The following is a 23,603-nucleotide window of genomic DNA, read 5'->3' as shown; positions in this document are numbered from 1 at the left end:
GAACGTGGCCATCATTGGCTCCAAAGCCAACTGCGCTGTCTGTTCTTCTATCGCCGATACGTCCTGTTGATCGGCGGGAGTCATGAACTCCATCGGCAGTATGAAAACCATGCCGATCTCGGCTGCCGATTCGTCACCCGCCGATTCATCATCCCTTTTATCGTTTCTTTTGGGGCGCCACACCTGAGGCCTTCCTTCCTTCTTATCTGTCGCGCTTTCTTCTTCTTGCTGTTCCCATTGGCGGAGACGTTTGATTCTTTGTTTTTGAGACTTGGTCAATCCATCAGGACACCATCTGGGGTTTATTAGTCTTCCCCCTGACTTGGCGCGTTCCCAATCTGGTTCGCGTCCTAACGGGTTTTCATCCGTCACCCGAGCATCGGCCACCTCTTCGAGCCGGCTATGAACGCTAGCCTTGTTTTCTGACCGGTCATACCGATCAGTCCTGCCCCCCTGCCTATCATGGCGTCTATCTTCCGACCGATCATATTGGTCACTTCTGCCCCCCAGCCAATCACGCATGGGAGGGCGCTGGTCATCTTGGTTGCGCCAATTCCTGCTGATCGGTTCTGGCCTTCCGTCCCTGGAGCGAGACCTGTTGAACAGCCGATTGCCACGATAAGGACCGTTGCATTCTGGGCAAGTATCGGCCGAAGGTAGCCTGAGGTTATTTTCCCAACAATGAATGAAGAACAGGCATCTCCAGTGCTCCTCGTGCCGACGCATTGCTTCTTCTCGGGACCTTGAGCGTTCATGCTGACGTTGGTACTTCTGGAGCAGGAACTGGGAAGTAACGCTTGGCCCTTCTGACTCACCATCGTCGTCCTCTATCCGCCGCTTCCCCTTGACATCTTCAGGCGTAGCTTGATTTCTGGGATCGACGGCGCCACTCTTTTTGGCCGATTCGGACGTCAGCACTTTTGTCTGGAGTGAATTCTTCCCCGTATCAACCATGTTGGTAGGAAAGGGGTGTTGGTCAATCTTCATTGGCTTGGCCGATTTTGCCGGCACCTCAAATTTAAGTCTGCCTTGCTCAATGGCCGACTGTATCTGTTGCCTGAAGATCTTGCACTCGTTGGTATCATGGGATGTGGCATTGTGCCACTTGCAATACTTCATCTTTTTTAATTGTTTGGCAGAAGGTATTGTATGGTACGGCGAGAGTTTAATCTGCCCTTCCTGGAGGAGAACGTCGAAGATTTTATCGGCCTTAGTTGTGTCAAAACCGAACACTTCCGGATCCCTTTTGCCGAATGGGCACGATATCGGCTTCTTCCCCTTGATCCACTCCGCAAGTCCGACTTCAACATCTTCCTCATCCTCTAACTCTTCCAGGAACGCCACTTTCTTTTGGAAATTCCTTCGCGGATCGAAAGGACGTACCTCCTGTCCAGACAATCGGTGAACAATCTGGCTCAGACTCTCGAACTCTTGTGAAGCGTATCTTTCTTTGATGTGGGGCAGAAGGCCTTGAAAAGCTATATCATCCAACTGCGCATCGGTTAGAGCCAGGGAGTAGCACTTGTTTCTGATTTCCCAAAACCTCTGTATGTATGAGGATATCGGCTCATCACTCCTTTGCCTGAGGCTGGTCAAATCGGACAGCTTCATCTCATGCACCCCGGCGTAGAAGTACTTGTGGAACTGTCTTTCTAAATCGGCCCATGTGATAATCGAGTTTGGCGGCAATATCGTGAACCATTGAAAGGCCGAACCAGACAGAGATGACGAGAACAACCGTACCCGTAGGGCGTCTTGTGTAGCTACTTCTCCGCATTGGATGATGAACCTATTCACGTGCTCTACGGTCGAAGTATCATCCATCCCCGAAAATTTAGTGAAGTCAGGAACTTTATACCGATGGGGGAACGGCAATAGGTCATATGTAGATGGGTATGGTGTTTTGTAGGTATAAGTTTGCAGTTTCGGCTTCAAGCCGAATTGTTCTTGCATCACCTCCGCAATACGTGCCGACCAGTCTGGCTGTTGCTGGTGAACTGTTGGCTGAGGTATCGGCACGTGCTGGTAAATCGGAGGCTGAATAAACGGAGGTTGATGAAAAGGTGGTATCTGAGTGTAAGCCGGCTGTGTAGTAAAGGCTGGCTGTTTGAATGAGCCACTCGTTTCATCGTACAGCATGATCTCTGCTGTCTTGTTGATCTCCGGAGCGACAGGCTGGTATGGCGGCACGGTTGGCCGAATAGCAGCCTGGAAGGATGTCTGGAATGGAGAGTTCACTTGACTGGCCGATTGATTCTGACCGGCCGTGATCGAAGGTGCCCCCCAGGGTGATGGGTTAATTGGAGGGAATAGCGCAGAGGACGGTTGGATGGAACCATATCCTATTGGAGTTGATGATGAGGAAGCACCTGAACTTCCGACCGAAAATTGGATCGGCTGCGAAGCCGAATTCGAATAATTCTGGTTTGGGGGAATCGGCTGAAAATATGCCGGTCCCCTGTATCCTTGAGGTATCCCGCCAACGAAGGAGTTGACAACGGCGTTGTGCACCATGTTGGAAAGTACCGGGGACTGATCAATGAAGGCGTGATGAATAGACTGTTGAATCATATCGGACATTTTATCCGAATCCTCAGAAATCGTGATCTGGCGGGGAGCAGGGAATGGAGTCTTCTTGATGGTCTCCCCGCTTCTGGATCGACTGAAAGACTTCAGGCAAGCTTTCCGGAACTGTGCCGTATACTTGTCCAGCTCTTCCTTCTGGTCGTCCTTCAGATCTGCTTCCGCCACCTACTGCCAACAGTCTTTCTTCAGAATTCTACTGAACGGATTGATCCTTCCCCCTCCGTTTGTTTTAGCAACTTATCCTAAGGTCAAAAGAATCGCCCCACTTTCCCTCTTGGAAGGAACATAGCCCCGTAACCCCTCTAAAGAGGAAGAGAGTGTAATGCCTTAAAGATCTCATTTTCTTTTTTGATTACTCTAAACTAAAGAAGCAACGGGCCCTTCTTGAGGGAGGAAGAAACTGATTTCCGATTTTCGGGAATTGAATCCGGTGCTACTTTTTGTATAGAATTGGACAAGCAACTTCTTTGCCGAAACTACTACTTCAAATAACTCCCTTTTCTTGCAATCCCCCTTCTCTCGAGCTTAAGCTTGACCAGCTCCGATTTAGCCTATTAGAGTCAGCTCCATACCTGATGACTCCCCTTCCTCAAAGAAGGACCTCTTCGCCTAAGCTTGACTTGTGTTGGCGCTAGAAATCGGTCAACCGAATCCCAGCGACCGACACACGACCCGGGAGAATCTGCTTAGCTCCTGTTCGGGTGAATGCCCTGGTGCAGTTCGCGCGGCATGCCAGCCAATCTGACCTGTTGATTGGCAAGGAAGAATACGTGTCAGGTCCAGAAATCAAGATCGGCTAAGTTTCCGATCTCGAGAGAGTTTATCAGCGAATCGGCCGATTTACTGTAGTAATGAAATCGGCTATAAGACAGCCTGATCTCTGTAGCCTTGTAGACAGGGAATTACTAAAGTAAACGATACAAAGCTATGATAACAACACTAGGAACAGATCTAATCGGCAATAGATGAATTTAACAACAGAAAGTAAAGAAAGCCGACACTACCGATTCCTAGCTGGATAACTGGTGATAAAGACTAGAAAAACAGGTAAAACCTATGAATCTAGCAAGTATCGATAACTAGTGAATAAATCTAAATGAAACAACAGTGATACGCCCGAAGTTAAAGCTTAGATATTACTCGATAAACGGAACTTACAGAATCGGCCGGAGATCAAGATGATGCAGCCCTGCCAACCCGCACGAACTCGTGAGAAGAGAAAAGTAATGGCGAAGTCGCCTGCTTGAAAGTAAGTACGAAGAAAAAGTAGCTTGTTGTATTGATTGGTTGATGATTACAGATTTACAAAGGCAGCTATTTATAGCCCCGTACAGATATCTTCTTAACCGACTAGAATTCTATCCCTAATTCAAACAGAAAACAAATATCTACAAGCACGATTCGTGCTAGGTTGGTTACTCCACGCTGTGGGCTGATTTCCACCTCATCCTTCTATTCCTTTCTAAGCCCATACAGGCCCAATTAGCCCATCCTCCTAATCGGCCGATCTCTCATCGGCAAAAGATTACCGATTGGGACTCTGGTATATTCGACCCGAAACGAGACAGAAGTCACCGGCCGATCTCACACTGTAGCACCACTTGGCCGATTCCCAACTGTGCTCCTCCGATTCCCTCTGTTCTTGGCGCCGATTCTACTAGTGACGAAATCTGGCGTCAACAACTTGAAATACCAGGTCTTTGTCCCTAATCAATGCATCCATTTAGGTCAGAATTCTATATACTATAACTCCTCTTTTCCCTACTGAGATAGATTTCAGGAATACCCTGGCCGATGAAGCAGTCTACTTTCTTGCTTACCTACCCGAGTCGGCAACTTCCTTTGATGAGTCACATCCCTCCTTTTTGGCCTATCGAGTTCCGCTAAGACCTCTTTGACTTATTACGCTTTAACCTACCTGGTACTAGGACTCATTGTGGAAATCCCATAGGCCTATCCTCCTTGGGCTTATCCCCTAACTACTTCCACAGAGCCATATTCAAGGTGGTTGACCTACTTCCTCGGGTTGGAATCCTCCGTTTTGGAATACTTTACCTCATCCGTCCTGAGATCTATCCTTAGCCTCAGTCGTAGCCTGATCCACTCTCTTTTTCCCAGCAAGTGAATGCGAGTCCAGTTCACCCTCGACCTCGAAAACCTATGAAGTACGAGGAATGAGTAGGGATCGAGTGTGAGTTCCGATCTTCTCTTCCTAGGCAAGAATGAAATTGGACGGTCTCAGCCTAGAAAGTGAAAAGAACGCGATCTAGAACCTACATGCTGATGCTCACGATTTCGATAGTCATACCGGTGATTTGGAGGAGATCTCCCGAAAAGTCTTTAGTGCTCATTGCGGTCAACTCTCCATTATCTTTCTTTTGTTGAGTGGGATGTACTTCCACAGTGCCCATTTTTCCAATTATGAAGCATGTAAGTAGTAAGCCCACCTCAAGATGAGTGCTCTCTCCTCCGACTTCTCTAGAGCCGCCGGTAGCACAGCCGAGACAGCGACGGGTTCTCCACCCATACGGGGATGGAGGGACAGAAGTATGGAAATAGGATAAGGTAGCGGTGAGACGAGCCGTGTAAATAGGTGTCAAGTGGAAGTGCAGTGATGTATGGAGCTTAGGCATCCTGACGAACAAACGATGTGAACCTTGTTCCTACACAACCTGATCAAATCGATCAGGCACTTGCCATCTATCTTCATTGTTCAACTCTTTGATGAAAGATGAAAAAAAAAAGCTCTACCCTCTTTCTTTATTTATCCAAGAGATGGAAGGGTAGAGTCCTTTGGTGTCCCTTCCAGTTAAGAATTGGGGCTTCACAATTACTAACCAATATTTAATTATAAATGACAACCTGGGCAGCCGTTACGCTCCTTCCACACGTCCCGTGGCATATACGCTAGGATGATAGCGTGCTTTTCTTAGCTGCTCTCCGTGTGAGGTTAGCTCACCCGTCAACCACTCCGCAACTGTGTGTGGTCACGGTCAGGATTCGCCGGGGGCACTATATATTACTTTGTGTGCTCAACTTGTCATCGATCCCGCATCTGTTCAAGTGTTATGGATCTCTGGCTCGTTGCCGGCCTAACACGCCCGTATTTTGATGTTTTTTCCTATTGACTCCCGGCGCACTTCTTGACTATGAGTCAACGACGACCCCATTGCTTCTATGCTCCACCTCCCATTGTACTCCTGCGCTACAAGCCCACACGAGCCATGGCTCTCCTACCCTGCTTGTGCTTCCTCTCCCTCGGCGTGTATGTCCACGGCTCCCATGGCACGCCCCTTCTTCCACCTACCTACGATGGTTCGATGTGCACCACATCGTTCGCCTGCGGTGGTGTCAAGATCCACTATCCGTTCTATCTTTCCAACACAACCCAAGTCACGGCCGACTACACGTCCTACACTTGCGGCTACACCGACTTGAACGTCTCCTGCGGCCGAGGCGAGGGGGAGGCCTGGACGCCGACCATTCGTCTCGGAGGCGATGGCTACACCGTGAAGAACATCTTCTACAACAATCAGACGATCATTCTAGCGGACAGTGATGTGCTCGGCGGCGGCGGCTGCCCCAGCGTCCGCCACAACGTCAGCGTCGGCCAGGGGTGGCAGCGGAACACCAGCTCCTACGACAACCTCACCTTCTTCTACGGATGCTACGCCGCGCCACGCGAAAGCGATCCCCTGCCTCGTGGTTTCGACACGGACAAGTACCAAATCAACTGCTCGGGGTTCAGCGATCCGTCTGGCGGTGGAGTTTCTTTCGTGTTCACATCTGAAGAGCTGAGATCAGTCCGACTTGGCTGGGCACTGCAGCGAGATTGTCATCGCGCCAGTTAGAAGCCAGAGTCTGATGGCAAGTAGTCGGTCCATGTTGATGACAAAGGGCGGATACGGTGAAGTTCTTAAGCAGGGGTTCGAGCTGGGCTGGGGCGGGATTAGAACGGACACATGCCACGCGTGCGAGCAGTCCGGCGGCCGCTGCTCCTACAGCCAGAACAAGGACTTCCTAGGTTGCTTGTGCTCCGACGGGATGGTGGGCATCCAGGATTGCACAAGCAGTGGCGCCAGGCCCAGCACGGCATCAGCGTCAAGTAAGCTCTTGAACTGATGAATAGCAAGATTTATGCGCTCTAAAGCTAATTTTGTTGTGTATGCAAAGCCAGGCATTACTTCTAGTTTTATGATTCACCCGGCCACGTAAGTCCACACCATCTGGACACTTTCCCATCTGTAATTATTTTTTTTACCTGAAAAGAAAAGATTAACAGATGACTAGTACCTCCTTGCTTTGTCTTGAACAACATTGTTTCTGAAAAAAAACATTGTTTCTGGAAATTAGTTTTCTTTTTGAGCAGGATGGCAGGAAACTGTCATGGCCATTTAAAAGGAGATTGTAGACATAGTAAGTTCTGGAAGATACTATCTATTATTATTTTAATATACAAGGGAATCTCAAAAGAAACCGCCACATTAGCTGAGTGGGGCTACAAATTGACACATTAATCGGAAAAGGATGAGCATGATTTAACGATATAGATTAACCGAAATAGTCCATGTCAAACACAATTGATAAATAGCTAAATTCGAATGAAAATTGAAGGAAAATTAATTTGTGAAAAAGACATAAATCTAGACGGTTGATTACTGTGTCCTCAATCATAAACGTTTGTTAAACATATGGTAATGACGGGCAAGGCCCTGACAAGGGATCCCCTTCTAACTATATCCATGGATCCGATATTAGAGTAATTGCTTATTCTTGTTATTCTACTATAAGTGCAAGTGTGCAACAAAATTTGGTAGACTGAAGGCTGGAACTACAATCCACTTTCCTTGTTTATTGTTGATCTAACACGGTTATTCTGGTATCGATCACCTGGCTGTTGATGAATTGATGACAAATAAAGCCAAGTGATAATCTGTTTTTGGTATGGTAAAATATTGTTAGCTTTGTAAGATGTTTATAATGCAAATTCTATATACTTATGTGTTTCTTCGCTTGTATAATTGCAGGGCATGATACAAGAACTAAAAAGTGTAAGGAACCTCCATCTTGGCCTCACCCTTAGTGCTTCTTTTCATTTACTAATTTGTATGCTGACATTTTTGCAAAGCCTTCTTCAATTTAAAAAAAAATCCTTACTGACTAGTGACACGGAGCATTATTGATTTCTTTTCAAGTTGGATTTTGAGACCATTTAGCAAAAATTATTTACCTGTAATGTCTTTTTGTGATGCAGATATTGTTGCAAGCACATCGTGCCTTCTACTGCTGTGTCTAATTGTGCTTGCGTTCTTCTTGGCTTATAAATACGGTTTGCTTCCCTTTAGAATGAAGGATGAACCAAGGATCCAGATCTTTCTACAGAACAATGAGAACCTACATCCGAGAAGATACTCTTACGCAGAAGTAAAAAAAAAATGACGAAGTCTTTTTCTGTGAAGCTAGGCCAAGGTGGATGTGATGCTGTATACAGGGGCAACCTCTCCAGGCCAATGGCCGCCAAGTACCAGTTACGATGCTAAAGGACACCAAGGGTGACGGGGAGGAATTTATGAATGAGGTTGCTAGCATTAGCAGAACTTCTCATGTCAACGTTGTTACGCTTCTAGGATTTTGCTTGCGATCCAAAAGGGCTCTCATTTACGAGTACATGTCTAATGGTTCACTTGAAAGGTATGCCTTCAACAGCAACATCAACAATGAAAATGCACTAAGTTGGGAGAAATTATTTGACATAGCAATTGGCATTGCTAGAGGACTTGAATATCTCCACCAAGGATGCAGTACACGCATAGTACATTTTGATATCAAACCCCACAACATTCTACTAGATCAGGGCTTTTGTCCTAAGATCTCTGATTTTGGATTGGCCAAGCTATGCTTGAATAAAGATAGTGCTATCTCCATTGTGGGTGCAAGAGGAACAATAGGCTACATTGCTCCTGAGGTATTCTCAAAGCAATTTGGAACAGTAAGTAGTAAGTCTGATGTCTACAGTTATGGAATGATGGTCCTTGAGATGGTTGGGGCAAGGGACAGAAATATAAGTGCAAATACTGAGTCTAGTAGCCAATATTTCCCTCAATGGCTTTATGAACATTTAGATGAATATTGCATCAGTGGTTCTGATATTAATGGTGAGACCACAGAGCTCGTGCGTAAGATGATAGTGGTAGGTTTGTGGTGTATCCAAGTGATTCCAACTGATCGGCCTACAATGACTAGAGTCGTCGAAATGCTGGAGGGAAGCACAAGTAGTCTGGAACTGCCACCAAAAGTGAGATTGAATTGATACGCATTGACATGTTCCTACTAAAATGTTGCTCATTACCTTCAGGTTGCACAACTCCAAATGTTTGCTGTACTTCAGAAAATTACGGCCATGCATCAATTGTTACCTCTGGTCCGTAGACAGAGAGAGACGGAACTATATATAGGAATTGCTGGTATTATTTTAAGCAGACTAGTTACAAGTATGGCCTCTCTTCTTTTCACTTGTAGTAAGATCATTGGGCAAATGCGTTACAGCTTCTGGTTTACATCCCGACGATATGATGTTGTAATTTTTGCATTCGATCTGGTTCAGATCAGAACTGCAGTGCCCAATTGCTGAAAATACTAGGAACTGTTTATAGATCTGCATATGATTTTGTAGTTTTTGCAGTTTCAAAATTTCACACGACCGGATTCCACGGACAACCCAAACCGGCCGATGGCCGTGATCTCGATCGGATTATTAGTGCTCTCCCCGACGATCAGGTGCACGCCATCCTCACCCACCTCCGCATGTCGCCACGCACGGCCGTGCTCTCCCGGCGACGGCGGCGTGTGCGGATTAGTTCGTGGACAGCCATCTCAGAACCGGCACCGTGCCTGGCCACTTCGCAGGTCTCATGGACTGGGGCACTGGGCGATCGCTCATCAGCGGTCAGCGCAGCGATGCCAGCATCGAACGTCTCCAGATCAACATGGACCTAGAAGCGGCACGTCGCCGGAGCATGTCAACGAGTGGATCCGCCCATGCATATGCAATGCGTCGTCGGCTTTTTTGGCCTCCACCTCCCATACCGAACAACGGACGGCGAGGCGTAGCAGGGCGGCGTTGAGCCCGCTGCCCAGCCCAGCCATGGGACTGGGAGGGCGACGACCATCCAGCTGTCACTAGCATCATACCCCAACGCCGCGGCAGCTAGCGAAGTACGAAGCGCTGACGACGCTCACGCCCTTCGGATCGTAGACTCGTATGCTTCCGCAAGGCGGTGACTTAGTCGTGTCGTCCTGCGCTGCCCTGCCTACGTAGGCTCGCCATGGCCTGATCCAGCTGGTGCTCCGCCTTTCATTCGCGCTAGAGCTGCTGCGGACAGCGGAGGTTAGACGTACGTGGCAGCTAGCGCCAAACTGAGGCGTCCTCAGCCTCATGGAAACATGGCCTTAGAAGAGTTGACGGTAAATGGCTTGGGTTCACGGTGCTTTGCTCTTTGAAACTGATGATGGTTGAGGAGGGAGACGGCGATTCACTAGAGACCATTGATCTCAAACTGACGAACATCCCGAGAGCCACTGGCATTTTCGGGAGATTGGTGCGAAGCATCTAGGCAGCGTTGCCAATCCATTGCCCAGGACTAGACACCTTCTCTCTATAAGTTCCAATAACGTAATGGTGTCTCCCATTTGTTTGCTCGCATGCACTAATATGTTTATCGGTTTATCCAAAGCGTGATATGATGGTAATTTTCTTATTAAGTAAACGTGAGTAGCAGGGAGAAGCTAGCAGTAAAAAGGAGAGCCCGTACGCCTGTGGCCTGTGGGTCCCGAAATATGTGCAGCTACCGATGATTGACCGTTGGCCCCAGCAAAAGGTGCAAATCTAGCCAGCTGTGCACGGTATCCCCAATGAACCCAATCATGATCGCCAAAGCAGGACAAGGCCAATGCTGCACATTTGGAACATGACAACTTTTTTTTCCCTCTTAGGTACTGAGCTGCACTCTTGCGTGCCAAATTTGTAGGTTCCAAACAAATCTGTAGGTTTCAAGTGACGGCTAAGCTAGATTAGTAGTAGTTCGTCAAATCATCATCATGCAGCAAGATTCAAACACGAAGACAGAACTACCCGTATGTTTGAATCAAGAACCGCGAATTATGCATGGAGAACTGCAACTGCTAGAGCAAAAAGAGGAAAAAGAGATGAGCAGGAGTGAATGAAATCGGATTGATCCATATCAGCTTCGGCTTTTGATGCAGTTGGGTCGTTGGTCAAGTACAGCATCTCGTGCCCTCAAAAAGAAGTACAGCATCTTGTTGTTACCAAAAGGGGAGAAAGAGAAAAAGGAGGCTTCGGACTTGCAGTCTACCATTCTGCTAAGCTACTGGTGTGGTACCTAGTAGTACTGGAACAGGCTCGGCATCTCCCGGACGGCCCCGAACGCCGGCGACGACGACGGCATCACGCCGAGGCCCCACGGCAGGCACGCGTCCACCTCGCCGGCCGCGTCGCCGAACATGCCAAAGGACGCCGCCTTCGCCACGGCCGCCGGGCCGTAGCAGCCCCACTGCTGCGGCTGCCGCGCGTACCCGTACGACGCGTACTCCACGCCGCCGTCCGTGGCAAGGGTCGCCGGCGCCACCGCCGCGGCCGCCGCGCGCCGCTCCTCCTTCTTGTACCGGATCCCGCACGCGTTGCACAGCGACTGCACGCAGCAAACCGATCAAGATTAGAACACCGAGCATTTTTATACTTGAAAACGAAATAACAATGCATTGATATGATCACGATTGCACGACGTCACGTTACCTTGGGTCCGCGCGGTCCGTTCCTCCAGAGCGGCGTCGAGGTGGTGTCGCAGTTGGCGCACCGGCGGGCGCCCGCGGCGGCGTGATTAGCCTCGGCGGCGCCGCGCCCCGCGCCGCTCTCGGCCTGCTGCCTGCCGCCGTTGCAGCTGCTGGGCACGGGCGCCGCCGCTTCCCAGTGCAGCGCCCCGGACGGAGCCGGCGCGCGCGCCCCCGCCTCGGCGCGGCGCGTGGACGGCGTGCCGAGCGAGAGCGTGCAGTCCACCGATCCCCCGTAGGGCCCGCTGCCGCCGAAGCCGGCCTCCACGTCGCCGGCGCAGTGTCTGTAGTAGTGGTCCTCCGCCGCCGCGGCGAACAGCAGCGAGCAGCCGCCGCCGCAGCTGCCGTAGAGCAGCCCGCACGTGCAGGGCGCCGCCTCGTGCAGCATCTTGTTGGCTAGCTAGTTGCTGGCAGGAACAGATGGGTCTATCAACACCCTGACGATCTTGCTCCAAGTGGTGGTGGTGGTGGCGGCCTTGGTATCGGGATGATGAGATTAATATAGGAGAGGGTTCGGACAGGAGAAGACGAGATCGAGGGGATGTCTCTCCTAGGAACTGGCCACAGGGCGCGCTACGGTTCGATCGCGTAGGTTAGCTCGTGCTACGCGCGGTCGCTGTGCGGTGGCGAGGCGAGAGGGCGAGGCGCTGTGTGGCGTGTGGATGTGGGGCGGCAGGGCATGGGGGGGCCTCGGGTTCTTATAGCGGCGACGTGGTGTGGGGAAGCTGGCGTGGCGTGGGCCGGCCCTGCCAGATTTGGGATTCCGGCCGGGGCGCGACACGCGATGCGATGCAATGCAGCAGGGAGAGCCGGAGAGGGAAGGGAAAGGACGCGAGGCGGATGTCTGTCCGGCTGCTGCCTTGTTGGCGGGTGTGGGCCGGGGGCGCGGTCAAAGAGCGGTGTGGCCGCCCGGTCAAAAGCGAGGCCACGTGAAGCCGGGAACAGTCTCCCACGCAACAAATGGGGACGTGGAGGAGATGAGGCCATCGGAGCGGAGCTCGGGCGCTCGGCTGCCGGTGCCGCGGCGTGGGTTGGTGTTTGCCGATCACGAGGGGCACAGTTCGATCTGTCGTCGACTGTCTGCGGCGGCTGGCTTCTTCGCCGCCCTTGCCGTGGGATCCCCTCCTCCCAGTCGGTCAGTCCCAGCACTGCGCTTCAGGCCTTCAGCTCGGCCGAGGAGTGAGCTAGCAACAACGAGACGGGTGTCAGTCGGGGGCATGCATGCCATGCATGCATGCGTCGTCCATCCGTTAGGTGAAGAAAAGCTGCACGGCGCAGCGAGCCGAGCCTGGTGCGCGCTGCATCGATCGATCGCCCGGTGCCTCTCCCTTCCATCCAAGGGATGAAGGAAGGGATGGAGACCGACGACGTCATCCTGTAATGACACGATCGGTCGAAGTTATTGCCGCCGTCGCGCCACGCGCCCTCCAGACTCCAGCTGCCGAGCTGAGCCTGCCTGCCTGCAACCGTTGCCCTACCATGCGCACGCAGTGTGGTGTCTGGTGTGGTACGCTATCCGATCCAGTTTGACTGCGCCGACGCATGCATACAGCTCAGACGATGTCCTGATCGAACCGTCATGTTACGTACAGTACGACACGATTCGGTGCTGCTCTGCTGCCGCATCCGATCGATCGATCGATCGGCGATCTCATTTGAACGGGAAAATAAAGCTGCAGCTAGTACGTAATTAGCAGCACGTTTTGGCACATGATTGAATCAAGGAGGGGGAGGGGAGCGCTGCTGCGACCGCGAGCTTCCAAACGCGAAAGAGGATAAAAGAGCAAAGGCCACCGTATCGGACGTAAAGAGGGCAACGGGAGTGGCGAGAACAAAAGAAGAGCAGGAGCAGGGCTAGAACAACTAACGGGGCAAGCAACAACGCAAATCAAAAGGAGCAAAAGAGCAAAGCAGCCGAGGTGGATGAGGGGGAGGGAGAGGGAACACAGGAAAAGACGGGCGGCGATATAATTGTGGGGTGGCGCCACGGGCCACGGCCACCACCGCCACGGCCACCGCGCCATTCGCCATGATGGCCCCGCCCCCCCGGGAGGAGCTCCATCAAAAGTGCCGCGTCGAATCGAATCCGATCATCGGTCCAAGGAACAGTCGCGGTCAGGCATAGAAGATCCCGCCTTTTGGCACCAACCTCCACGCACGCAAACCCAGGCGGGGATCCGATACGGATCCCAGGGTTTGTAGCCTCCCCTCGCCCTCCTCCCCCTGATCATTTGCATGCTTCCTTCCTTCTCCTCCTGCAGCAGCTGCTGCTAGTCGTAGGCGCTTCTTTTCTTTTCCCCTTCTCCTTTGTTTTGTTTTGCTGTGGGTGTGTTTTCCTTTCCCCTTTATCGATGATAGACACTACCACCACTGCTACGAACTGCAGCGTTGCTGCTGGTAATTCCCCCCTGCCAAGTCAAAGGAGGCAGCGATGCCAGAGAAAGCGAAAGCCTGTGGACCCCCCGGCATTCCGTATGCCGCACTGCACAGCACCCCCCCAACGGCCGAAGCGCCGGCACGACCGGCACCAAAGCAGGCCGTGTTTGCTGTTCCGTTCCTGCTAATACTCCGGCAACCTTTGGAATAGTGTTTCATGATGCTTTGATGCTTGACTAAGCAGGGAAATAGATGTGTGGCCGCTGGGCGAAGGCGTGCAGAGTATACGGGCGCCCCATGATTTGCTTGCGACTCGAGGAGCGGAGCGGAGAGCACAGGAACCTCGCAGCGGCGTAATGCTCAAATCTGACAGGGGTTTGTGCGCCTTGTGCTCCGTGTGGGATCTGTTCGCTTGCTGCGTGTCTGGTGCAGGAGTTAAAATAAGACGGGACAAAAAACAAGCGGGGAAGCACGAGCGCCCGACGCTACTCCACCGGGTTCGCGTCACGCCGCGACGCGCAGGCGAGACATGCTGGTGTTTGGTGCGGTGGCGGGGGCAGGGGATCCGCCCGAGGAGATCGTCGTTCAAAAAGTTGTCCCGACACGGCCAGAGTTAAGCCTAGAGATTGGTGTCCTTTGGTTGGGGGAGTGCCGGAGAGGCCCTGGCTTGCTTCCCGTCGCTCTCGGCTCTCCTCCCCCGCTTGGCCGCTTTGCCTTTCGATTGGAGAGAGACAGGATCGGTGTGCCCCTGGGGCCCCGTGGCCCGGCATCTTTTGGATAGCGATAGTCCCCTGGAGCACTTCCCGTTTCTCTAGGTTTGAACCATCCGTCCCGGGCCACTTTAACGCATCAAACTGCCTGCCGGGGGACTCGTACGTATATACCGGAGCACACGCAGATACATGTGCGCTAATCATAGGATATTCTTGCAGATCTACGATAAGAACTACGAGTACCAAATCTAATGGTGTTCTTCGTGTGTAAACATCTGCTGCCGGGAAGGGGAATGGCCGTGGGCCCGCCGCGTAAAGCTTCGCGCAAGCCCGCGTGTCGGTAGGCCCATCCGCCGCCGTCGAACATACTCCGTAATCCCTTCCGGGGGCTTTATACCCCGTCGTCGTCATCGTAGCGGTCGTCGTCGAGCGAGCGAGCGGGCCCGGCGTGACATGACCCATCGGGCGGTGCCCTGCCCCGCCTCGCCGCCTGGCTGGGGCAAGCCCGGCCGCTGTCGGCAGTCGGCACCGAGACTGTTGACCGACCGGCGGCGGCCTGGCCTGGCGCCGCGGAGAGAGGGAGGGCATCATCAAATATTTTAATAAGAACTAAACGTGAATTAATTATAAAACACATTTCTATTATACTTCATCTTATTTTTATCCATGGAAAATTTTCATATTGAAGAATATAGACCGCATTGTTCCAATAAAAATTTAATATACCTAAGTGGTACCAAATTATATTGCAAAATCAACCACACCAACATTAACTAATTTCAAGCAAGAGAAAGGGCGGTGGTCAACTCATCATGAAATACATCGATAGTTGGAGCATTGGCATTGGAAGTAGACCGGTCGGACGCTAAGGGAGAAATTGTATATTTGTTATACCTTTCCGATTTCCGAGATAGTAGGTATGTAATTAGGATCACGATCAAATCGATCAAAGCTAATGTCTTCACCTCCATGTTCACGGATATAATTGTGAAGCACCAGAGTAGCCACAACAATCATCTTTTGCTTGTACATGGGGTACGGTGGCATCTTGCAGAGAATTTGCCACTTCGATTTTAATAGTCCAAACACTCGCTCAATAACATTGCGAATAGATGAGTGAACACGATTGAACCTTTCCGCGGGAGTCTTTGGTTCCATACCCCTATGCCATTCGGGTAAATGATACCTTTCACCCTTTTAATGAGCTAGATACCCAGAGCGATTAGGATAACCCGCATCAACGACATAGTATTTGCATGCAAAATGAGAAGATAATACAAGTTATTATTTATTCAACATTGGGATAAGTAAAACATAAATCATATAAAGGTGATGTTACCTTGTGGAGGATATGGGAAGAATTCTTCATCCACTCTAATTGCATTGTACAACACACTTGTGTCATGCATAGCTCTGGGCTGACATGTGGATGAATAAGTGAAACGCACATCGAAATCACAAATAGCTAGAACATTTTGAGTTGTCATTCCAGTTTTCCCAATATATCTTACCATCTCATCGGGTGACAGAACGACACGGATATGAGTACCATCAAGAAGCTGTCCCCATGGCTGCCGGCGGGTGGAAGGGCTCCGGCCGGTGGAGCTAGCAGCACGGGCGGCGTTGGCGGTGAGGACTTTTTGGGCGGCATGTGCTCGGGTCAAAATCGATCCAGATGGAGGAGTAATCAATGTAATTTCATCATTGAGGAGTTGTGGATCATTGCCGACGTCCATCCCGCCAGTTTTTTTGCCACCGGAAGGAGAAGGAAGGCGGCGGCGGCGCACAGAGAACTCGGAGGCGGAGGGGAAGGGGTGGAACAGTAGCGATCTTTTTTTTTTTTGCCGAAGAGGTATGTGTAACCAGTGGTATTGGTGGGTAATTTCCACCTAACTCCAAGAGAAGATATGAAACCTGTGTTTTCGGAGCACCAAACCTTGGAGTTGCCTTCTAGATCCACTTTTTTTGAATTGGGATTGTTGAAGCTGGAGGTATTTGGCAAGATGGTTTGGGAGCGGAGCTGAAAAAATTGGAGCGGAGCAGTCCCAAACATGCCTTTAGGCTAAAGTTTAGCTTGGGTCGCATGTGATGCTACAGTAAATATTGCTAATCATAGATTAATTAGGCTTAATAGATTCATCTCGCGAATTAGTCCTTATTTATGCAATTATTTTTACTATTAGCTTATATTTAATACTCCTAATTAGCATCAAATATCCGATGTGACCCGAGCTAAACTTTAGCTCAGATCCAAACACCCCTAACGACCACCCGGTATTACGACCACCCGGTATTAAGGGCGGCCTACACCGAGCTGGTTAGCTACTAATAAGTAATCAGATCATCTGCGCTGCCGGGCTGGACTGCAGTAGTAAAGCTACAGCAGGTGACGAACGTCACCTGGCAGAGCTTCGGTTTGGACTGGAATGATTTTGTTTGAGCTGGGACTGAAGGAAGGTTAATCAGGTCAGTTAGTTGTATATGTTGTTTGAGCTGCGTACCTTTCAATTCCAGGGATGATGTGAAATCGAAAGGAACCAAATTGAAATGCCAAGGCACTAGCTGGGCCAAAATGCGTGGTGGGGTTACCGGTACAGGCGAATGGCCCTAGCTGGGCCAATTTAAAAATCCACGCGAACCGGCCGAATGTTGTGATTCACTTCTGGGCCGGCCCATCAACACGAACAGCTCTGTCTGGCATGCATGGTATGGACTGGACTTGGAGGGCGCACCTTTCCCATAACCTCATCCAGAACCCAGCAAAGCTCCCAATTCCGAATCGAACCGACCACACCACGCGCGCCACGCACGCACACCCGAGCTAAGCTCTCGCCATGGACGCGGCGGAGAGGAGGCTCGCCCGCGTCGCTGGCCACCTCGTGCCGTCGTTCCCGGTGACCCACGCCACCACGCCACCCCTCGTGCCTTCCCCCACTGCATCCTCCTCATCGTCATCGTCGTCGCCCGCGGGGGACAGCTACCGGCGCGTGCACGGCGACGTGCCGTCGGAGCCCCCGGAGTGGCGCGCGGCGACGGACGAGTCGGGGAAGGAGTTCGTTGACATCATCTACGAGAAGGCCGTCGGAGAGGGCATCGCCAAGGTGACGAGTTCTTCCTCCATCCGTCGGTATCCATGCGTGAAATTCTGGGTTCCAGGCAAAAGCATGGTTGCTGGATTGCCTGGATCTGGATCAAGCTTGTTTGCTGATTGCCCAAGGTTCTTGCATTTCGTGGTTGTCCAACCCCAATTTCTGTTGCAGATCACCATAAACCGGCCTGATAGAAGAAATGCATTCCGTCCATTGACCGTGAAGGAGCTTATGCGCGCGTTCAACGATGCCAGAGATGATAGTTCGATTGGGGTCATCATTCTAACAGGGAAGGTAAGCAATTTCATCATTCTCGCGTCCTGGGGTCCGGGTTAGATGAGGAGATAAGCTTATTCTTCTTGTTTTGGCTGACCAGGGAACTAAGGCCTTCTGTAGCGGTGGTGACCAGGCGTTAAGAGATTCTGATGGATATGTTGACTTCGATAGCTTTGGCCGCCTCAACGTTCTTGACCTCCAGGTCAGCGTCAGACGCGCTGCTTTAACAAATTTGTGTACAAATATACTTAATTACTTCTGGGGTACAATTTTTCCCCGTAGGACAAGCTTTGTGCTCGTTTTATAAAACAATCATGTTCAAATGGCGCGGGTCTTCTATCAATGGTTTATTTACACGCAATGCAGTTGTTCTGCCCAACTTTTATAGTTGATTTCTTTAGTGTGTGTTGAACTGACCTACATCGTTCAGCTTCAACTCAAGATATGATGATCACATGATAGGTTTGACTAGAATTCCTGATTAATGCTAGTATATGTTTATGTACTGATTAGTAAATCTGTAGGAGCGGGGTTTTTTTGGTCCTGTTGGTGCTTCTAGTATTAGTATGTTATGCAGTATGAAATTATTTAACCTTTTAGTTTGAAATGCATTATAAACTATTGTTAGCCTTGTGAAAATCAAATACATAATTTCTTCAGGTGCAAATCCGCCGTCTTCCCAAGCCTGTTATTGCTATGGTATGATCATCACTATCATTCCCCTTTTCTTATTTCGTTTGCATCATCCTATAGACTCATCTTGTGCCGTTTACTATCAGGTTGCTGGTTATGCTGTTGGTGGTGGACATGTTTTGCATATGGTCTGTGACATGACAATTGCAGCAGACAACGCAATATTTGGGCAGACAGGGCCCAAGGTGGTTTTCTGGTCTAAACCATGCCATCTGTATCCGTTTATTAAATCTGAAATATGTCAAATCTCAATACAAACAGTTTGTTGTAGAATTCCCCTCTCTGTTTCGTTAAGTACACTTTTCCATTCTTCTTACTCAAATCGTAAACAATGTAGTGTATTTTAACATCCCCTTTTGTAATTCACATCACAGGTTGGAAGCTTTGATGCTGGGTATGGATCTTCCATAATGTCCCGGTTGGTGAGTTATCTTACTGATCTATTATGTTCTAGCATATACGTTTGTCATTGCGTCCTGGATAACATTCAACACTCAGAAGAGTTTATTCTAAACAACAAATTACCTCATCAAGTATGTATTCCATTTTCATATTATTAGCATACCTAAAAGTGATTGAGTAGCGTGCTATTCTTACTTCAATTCTTTCTCCTATGAACAGGTTGGACCAAAGAGAGCACGTGAGATGTGGTTTCTGTCACGGTTCTACACTGCTGATGAAGCTGACAAAATGGGACTTGTAAACACCGTAGTGCCGGTGAGCACTGCAAAGTTAACTGCTGAAAGTAAACTACTATGATGTTATTGCTGATGCACTGACACATGCCTTGCAAATTTAGCTTGCTGAATTGGAGCGAGAAACTGTGAAATGGTGCCGGCAGATCTTAAGAAACAGCCCCATGGCCATCCGAGTTCTGAAATCTGCACTTAACGCAGCTGATGACGGCCATGCAGGTCTACAGGTATAGTTGCCAAACAATGCCTTTCTTGAATAATTGCTGGAGCTCAAGACGTAACCCAACTCTGAAATTAGCTGATTATTGTATCCAGTAGGATGCATGTGTCTCCGTGTTTATAATTACTGATCTCGCCTCCGCTGCAGGAGCTTGGTGGTAATGCCACGCTGATATTCTACGGCACCGAAGAGGCAAAGGAAGGGAAGAATGCGTACATGGAGAGACGACGCCCAGATTTCTCCAAGTTCCCACGGAAACCTTGAAGCTTCACTTTGATGCGTCTAATAAATTATTTACTACTACATAAAAGCTATTAATCTACAGTCCCGAATAATTGCCAGGCGGTGCATACCGTAGATCAATTACCATTTACTGCACTCGAGGAGGCAACGGATGATGCCCATTCTTTGTCAACCTCTTTTTTGAAAGACTTCGTCAACCCATTTGCATACGTGAGAATGTAATTCATCTGAAAATTTTCAGATTGATCAGAAATAAATCTTGGTGCATTTGATTCAGCTTTCTTCGCCTTTGCCGGTTCCTTTTTTTTTCCCTTCTTTGTTAAGCAGAAAGCTTGTTTGACTTGAGTTTCCCTTGCTGCTGATTTGAGAGCCAGGCAGCCAGCCCGCCGAAAAGGATACCGGTGGGCCGTGACGCAACTGCTGACGAGGCCCAATTTAACAACCGAAGCCCAGCAATTCTGACGCTTATCCCCTTCCGAGCATTCTCGTCGTCGTGACGTCCCATCTCCTCCTCAGCGGGACGGACCTCCCGCACGATACAGCACACCGAACACCTATTCTATCCACAAATACTGCGCCACGTGCCGATCTCACCCATACCCTGGCCAACCTTGCCACAGCGGATCCCGGCGTCCGCCGCACCGCCGCACAACAAATAGAAACCACGGCCACAATTCTGAGCGAAACGCAGAGAAAAGAAAACAACCGCTCCCAATCCAGAAGCCGAAAAGCTCAGAAGAATCCGGAGGCGGCTCCAGGTTTGTTGGCGATGCTGCGCGCGGGAGGCAGGCGGCTCCTCGCCCCGGGGCTCCGGCGGCTCGGCTTCGGCGCCGCCGGCGAGGCGGGCCCGGCCGCGGCGGCGGCGGCCGGGGTTAGGGCGTACCACGAGCGGGTGGTGGACCACTACAACAACCCGCGCAACGTGGGTTCGTTCGACAAGGACGACCCCAACGTTGGCACGGGGTTGGTCGGCGCGCCGGCCTGCGGCGACGTCATGAAGCTGCAGATCCGCGTCGACGAGGACTCCGGCAAGATCGTCGACGCCTGCTTCAAGACCTTCGGCTGCGGCTCCGCCATAGCGTCCTCATCCGTCGGTAAGCCTCCCCAACCCGGGCGCTACATCCGGAGTTCCTCGCTTCCCCCTCGGTGATTCCGTTGTAGGCGTAATACTGTTTCCTTGCCAAATTAAGGGAGAGACTCATTGGGGCTTGAAATTTTGTGAATTGAATTGCAGCACCAATTTGTTGTCTAACGATTCCAACACTTCTATTCTGATTGATGTGGTAATTTGCAGAGGATGGTGAATTTGAGGTAGGTTAGTATTGATTTAGACTTCTTACAATTGAATTGTTTATACCTGGATTATTAGACGATAGGTCATTTTCGAGGGACTACCTGAGGGACAAAATGTGGTACTAGAGATCAATTTGATTTAGAGATATAACAACCGTACTGCTAATTTTTATTGTTATTGCTGTAGGATCACTAACGGACTCCTTTCATTTTGCCTGTTTTTGGTGCTGTGCTAACCTAATTTGCTAGTTGTTGAATTTCAGATGTGTGTGATGTGACCATTTGTAGAGATAAGCTGTATGACAAACGAGTTTTGTAGCGAGTCGCAGTTTAGCAGGGCTCTTTTTTATCCTTTTAAGGAGAACAATCCCGAAGCATCAAGAAGTTACATCTTAAGAAACATAATGAGCTTATAACTTGAAATTTTCTTATTTCAATTGGTAGCATTATCTTTGTAGATTCAGGTACTTGTAGCTTTTATAATTTTTAGCTGCTGAAAACCAAGTTGGTTCTAAAATGATTGTGCCTTAGTTTTGATTATGCTTAATAAAGTATTTATAATAGTCTGTGTTCAGACTACTAGAAACTGAAAAAGGTACAAATAATGAAATAGCCACCAGATAGATCAGGGTAGGTTTTAAGCGTCTTTGTTCTGATGCATGTTCGCTATATCTGACTTCCTGCGTTGCTGTTATGCTTGAAAATGCCATGAATTGCAAGTGCTGCCTGAGTTGTGCTGTGTGACTTGTAAGCCAACAACCATGGGAGCCAAGTTGCTAATTTAAACATCAATTTAAATATTTAATCCAATATGACTAGAATATCATCTCACATGGGGGATGTGAGGTTTCCTGTCTAAATTTGGTTTATATTTAGTTTTTTTGTTGTCATATTAAACATACGCAAGATATCACCTTGGGATGCATACGGCTGTGTAACTGGTTGCAATATTAGAAGCTGAAAACAATCCTCAACCCTGATACCCAAAGCTCTTCCTTTGAGTTACTGGCCTTAATAAAACAGTATTTCGAGTGCTTGACTGTTAGCTTGTAGTTTTCTTAAATTTTTGGGACCTCTCTTAACACCATCTTATGCCCAAAGTTATGTAATTTTGAGTGCTTGACTGTTTGCTCGTAGTTTTCTAGTTATTCTATTTCCTTACAACATGCTGTCTCTAATATTTATTAATGTGTAAAGATGGTCGTTTATGTTTTCTTTCTCCTTGCAGCTACCGAATGGGTGAAGGGAAAACCAATGGATGAAGTTTTGACTATCAAGAATACGTAAGTTATCCATATCTTCTTCCAATATTTTTTGGTGTGCTTATATTGTTCACTTTTTAGTCATCCTAACAAGTTCATATTGCACTTTTTGATCATGTATATTGCCTGTCTATCTTCGTTCAATTTTTAGCAAACTCATGCACTTGCTGCTTGTGTGTTCCTTTGCAAACATCATTTTGTTCTTTATAATGTGATAGCAGTGTGAGAATGTTATGGGTTTGTATCAGAGAAGACTTTGTTCACTACTAATTGTCGTGGGTTCATGGCTCCCTTTGTGGATGGCCATTCAATACACTGGTTTTATTTTGTCAATACCTTTCTAATTGTATAAAAAATATCCAGTTGATTGCATGATGAATGTAACCTTAATGATGTCACATTCCGGTCTGTAGGTTGCTACAAACATGGCCTTTCTTCATTTGCCAGGTATAACCATTTCAGTGTTTTTTGCCCTTGTTTTTTGGAGTTGCGAATCTGTGATATGATGTGTTAGTTTGTAGTGTCATGAGCTTGTTCAAGTCGGTGAATACAAAACCTGCCCGTATCCAGGGACTTCACTTTCTTTTGGTTTTATTAGAATTTCTGTATTAGTAAATGGATGTGTGTGCTGGTTACAAAAGAGGAAGCTAAGATGCCACTTATGGTCTTATTCTGTGCTTTCTTTAGAAATAAGAGTAATCTTTTCGCTTATTTTTCACCTGCACTGCTGTTGTCACAATCCTTTGAAGCAAAATTGACATTATCGAAATTGACTTTATTGCTATCTTTTTCAGTGAGATTGCAAAGCACTTGTCGCTTCCACCTGTAAAGCTCCATTGCAGCATGCTTGCGGAGGATGCGATTAAGGCTGCTGTGAAAGACTATGAAGCCAAGAAGGCGAAGACAGGACAAAAGGGCGAAGACAGCCCTTCCGAGAAGGCTGCTGAAGCATGAACGCGAAGTTTCTTTTATGAAGATATGGAGCTGATATATTTCGACTTCTGAATCCCCCGTCGCGCATCTGCAAAGATATATGCTACTGTTCTTAAGGTGGGGGATTGTGTGTAATGTTCACAAACTCTGGTACTGCAGCATGTATCATAACTCAAGGATGGAGACGAACAATTTCAAATAAATCTGCTGCCATCTTAGAAATGAGTATGCTCATGTACAAGAGCCGTGTCTGAAAGTTGTTTGGCTTGGCTGTATGTTATTTATGTACAAGTAGTCAATTTTGTTGGGTGCAGAATGTTACTGCGTATTGCATAATGTTCTCTTTTCGTCTCTCTGGGATTTGGGACATCACCGTT

At 49.0% G+C, this 23,603-nt stretch overlaps 3 protein-coding genes and 1 pseudogene across 3 annotated transcripts; 3 read left to right on the top strand and 1 right to left on the bottom strand.

The window, feature by feature from the left end:
• The first annotated feature begins 5,551 nt into the window (after nt 1-5,551).
• Nucleotides 5,552-9,237, top strand: LOC117855968 (LEAF RUST 10 DISEASE-RESISTANCE LOCUS RECEPTOR-LIKE PROTEIN KINASE-like 2.1; annotated as a pseudogene).
• Nucleotides 9,238-10,704: 1,467 nt separating this feature from the next.
• On the bottom strand, nt 10,705-12,122 carry LOC117855753 (uncharacterized). The gene is made up of 2 exons (XM_034738126.2): nt 11,399-12,122; nt 10,705-11,294 (listed from the first exon to the last, which is right to left on the bottom strand). The coding sequence occupies exons 1-2, from the start codon at nt 11,819-11,821 to the stop codon at nt 10,986-10,988; spliced, it is 732 nt and encodes a 243-aa protein (XP_034594017.1). The 5' UTR covers nt 11,822-12,122; the 3' UTR covers nt 10,705-10,985.
• A 5,171-nt stretch (nt 12,123-17,293) lies between these two features.
• Nucleotides 17,294-20,014, top strand: LOC117855331 (1,4-dihydroxy-2-naphthoyl-CoA synthase, peroxisomal). Its single transcript, XM_034737652.2, has 9 exons — nt 17,294-17,623; nt 17,783-17,905; nt 17,988-18,089; nt 18,548-18,586; nt 18,667-18,765; nt 18,955-19,002; nt 19,202-19,297; nt 19,380-19,502; nt 19,643-20,014. The coding sequence occupies exons 1-9, from the start codon at nt 17,357-17,359 to the stop codon at nt 19,757-19,759; spliced, it is 1,014 nt and encodes a 337-aa protein (XP_034593543.1). The 5' UTR covers nt 17,294-17,356; the 3' UTR covers nt 19,760-20,014.
• A 399-nt stretch (nt 20,015-20,413) lies between these two features.
• LOC117855333 (iron-sulfur cluster assembly protein 1) lies at nt 20,414-23,562 on the top strand. The gene is made up of 3 exons (XM_034737654.2): nt 20,414-20,832; nt 22,260-22,314; nt 23,088-23,562. The coding sequence occupies exons 1-3, from the start codon at nt 20,508-20,510 to the stop codon at nt 23,245-23,247; spliced, it is 540 nt and encodes a 179-aa protein (XP_034593545.1). The 5' UTR covers nt 20,414-20,507; the 3' UTR covers nt 23,248-23,562.
• The last annotated feature ends 41 nt before the right edge of the window (nt 23,563-23,603 follow it).

The sequence above is a fragment of the Setaria viridis genome, chromosome 5 (genome assembly GCF_005286985.2).
Source record: "Setaria viridis chromosome 5, Setaria_viridis_v4.0, whole genome shotgun sequence".
In the NCBI taxonomy this organism is placed as follows: Eukaryota; Viridiplantae; Streptophyta; class Magnoliopsida; order Poales; family Poaceae; genus Setaria; species Setaria viridis.
The sequence above is the reverse complement of the archived record's forward strand: the minus strand, read 5'-3'. Positions and strand labels throughout refer to the sequence as shown.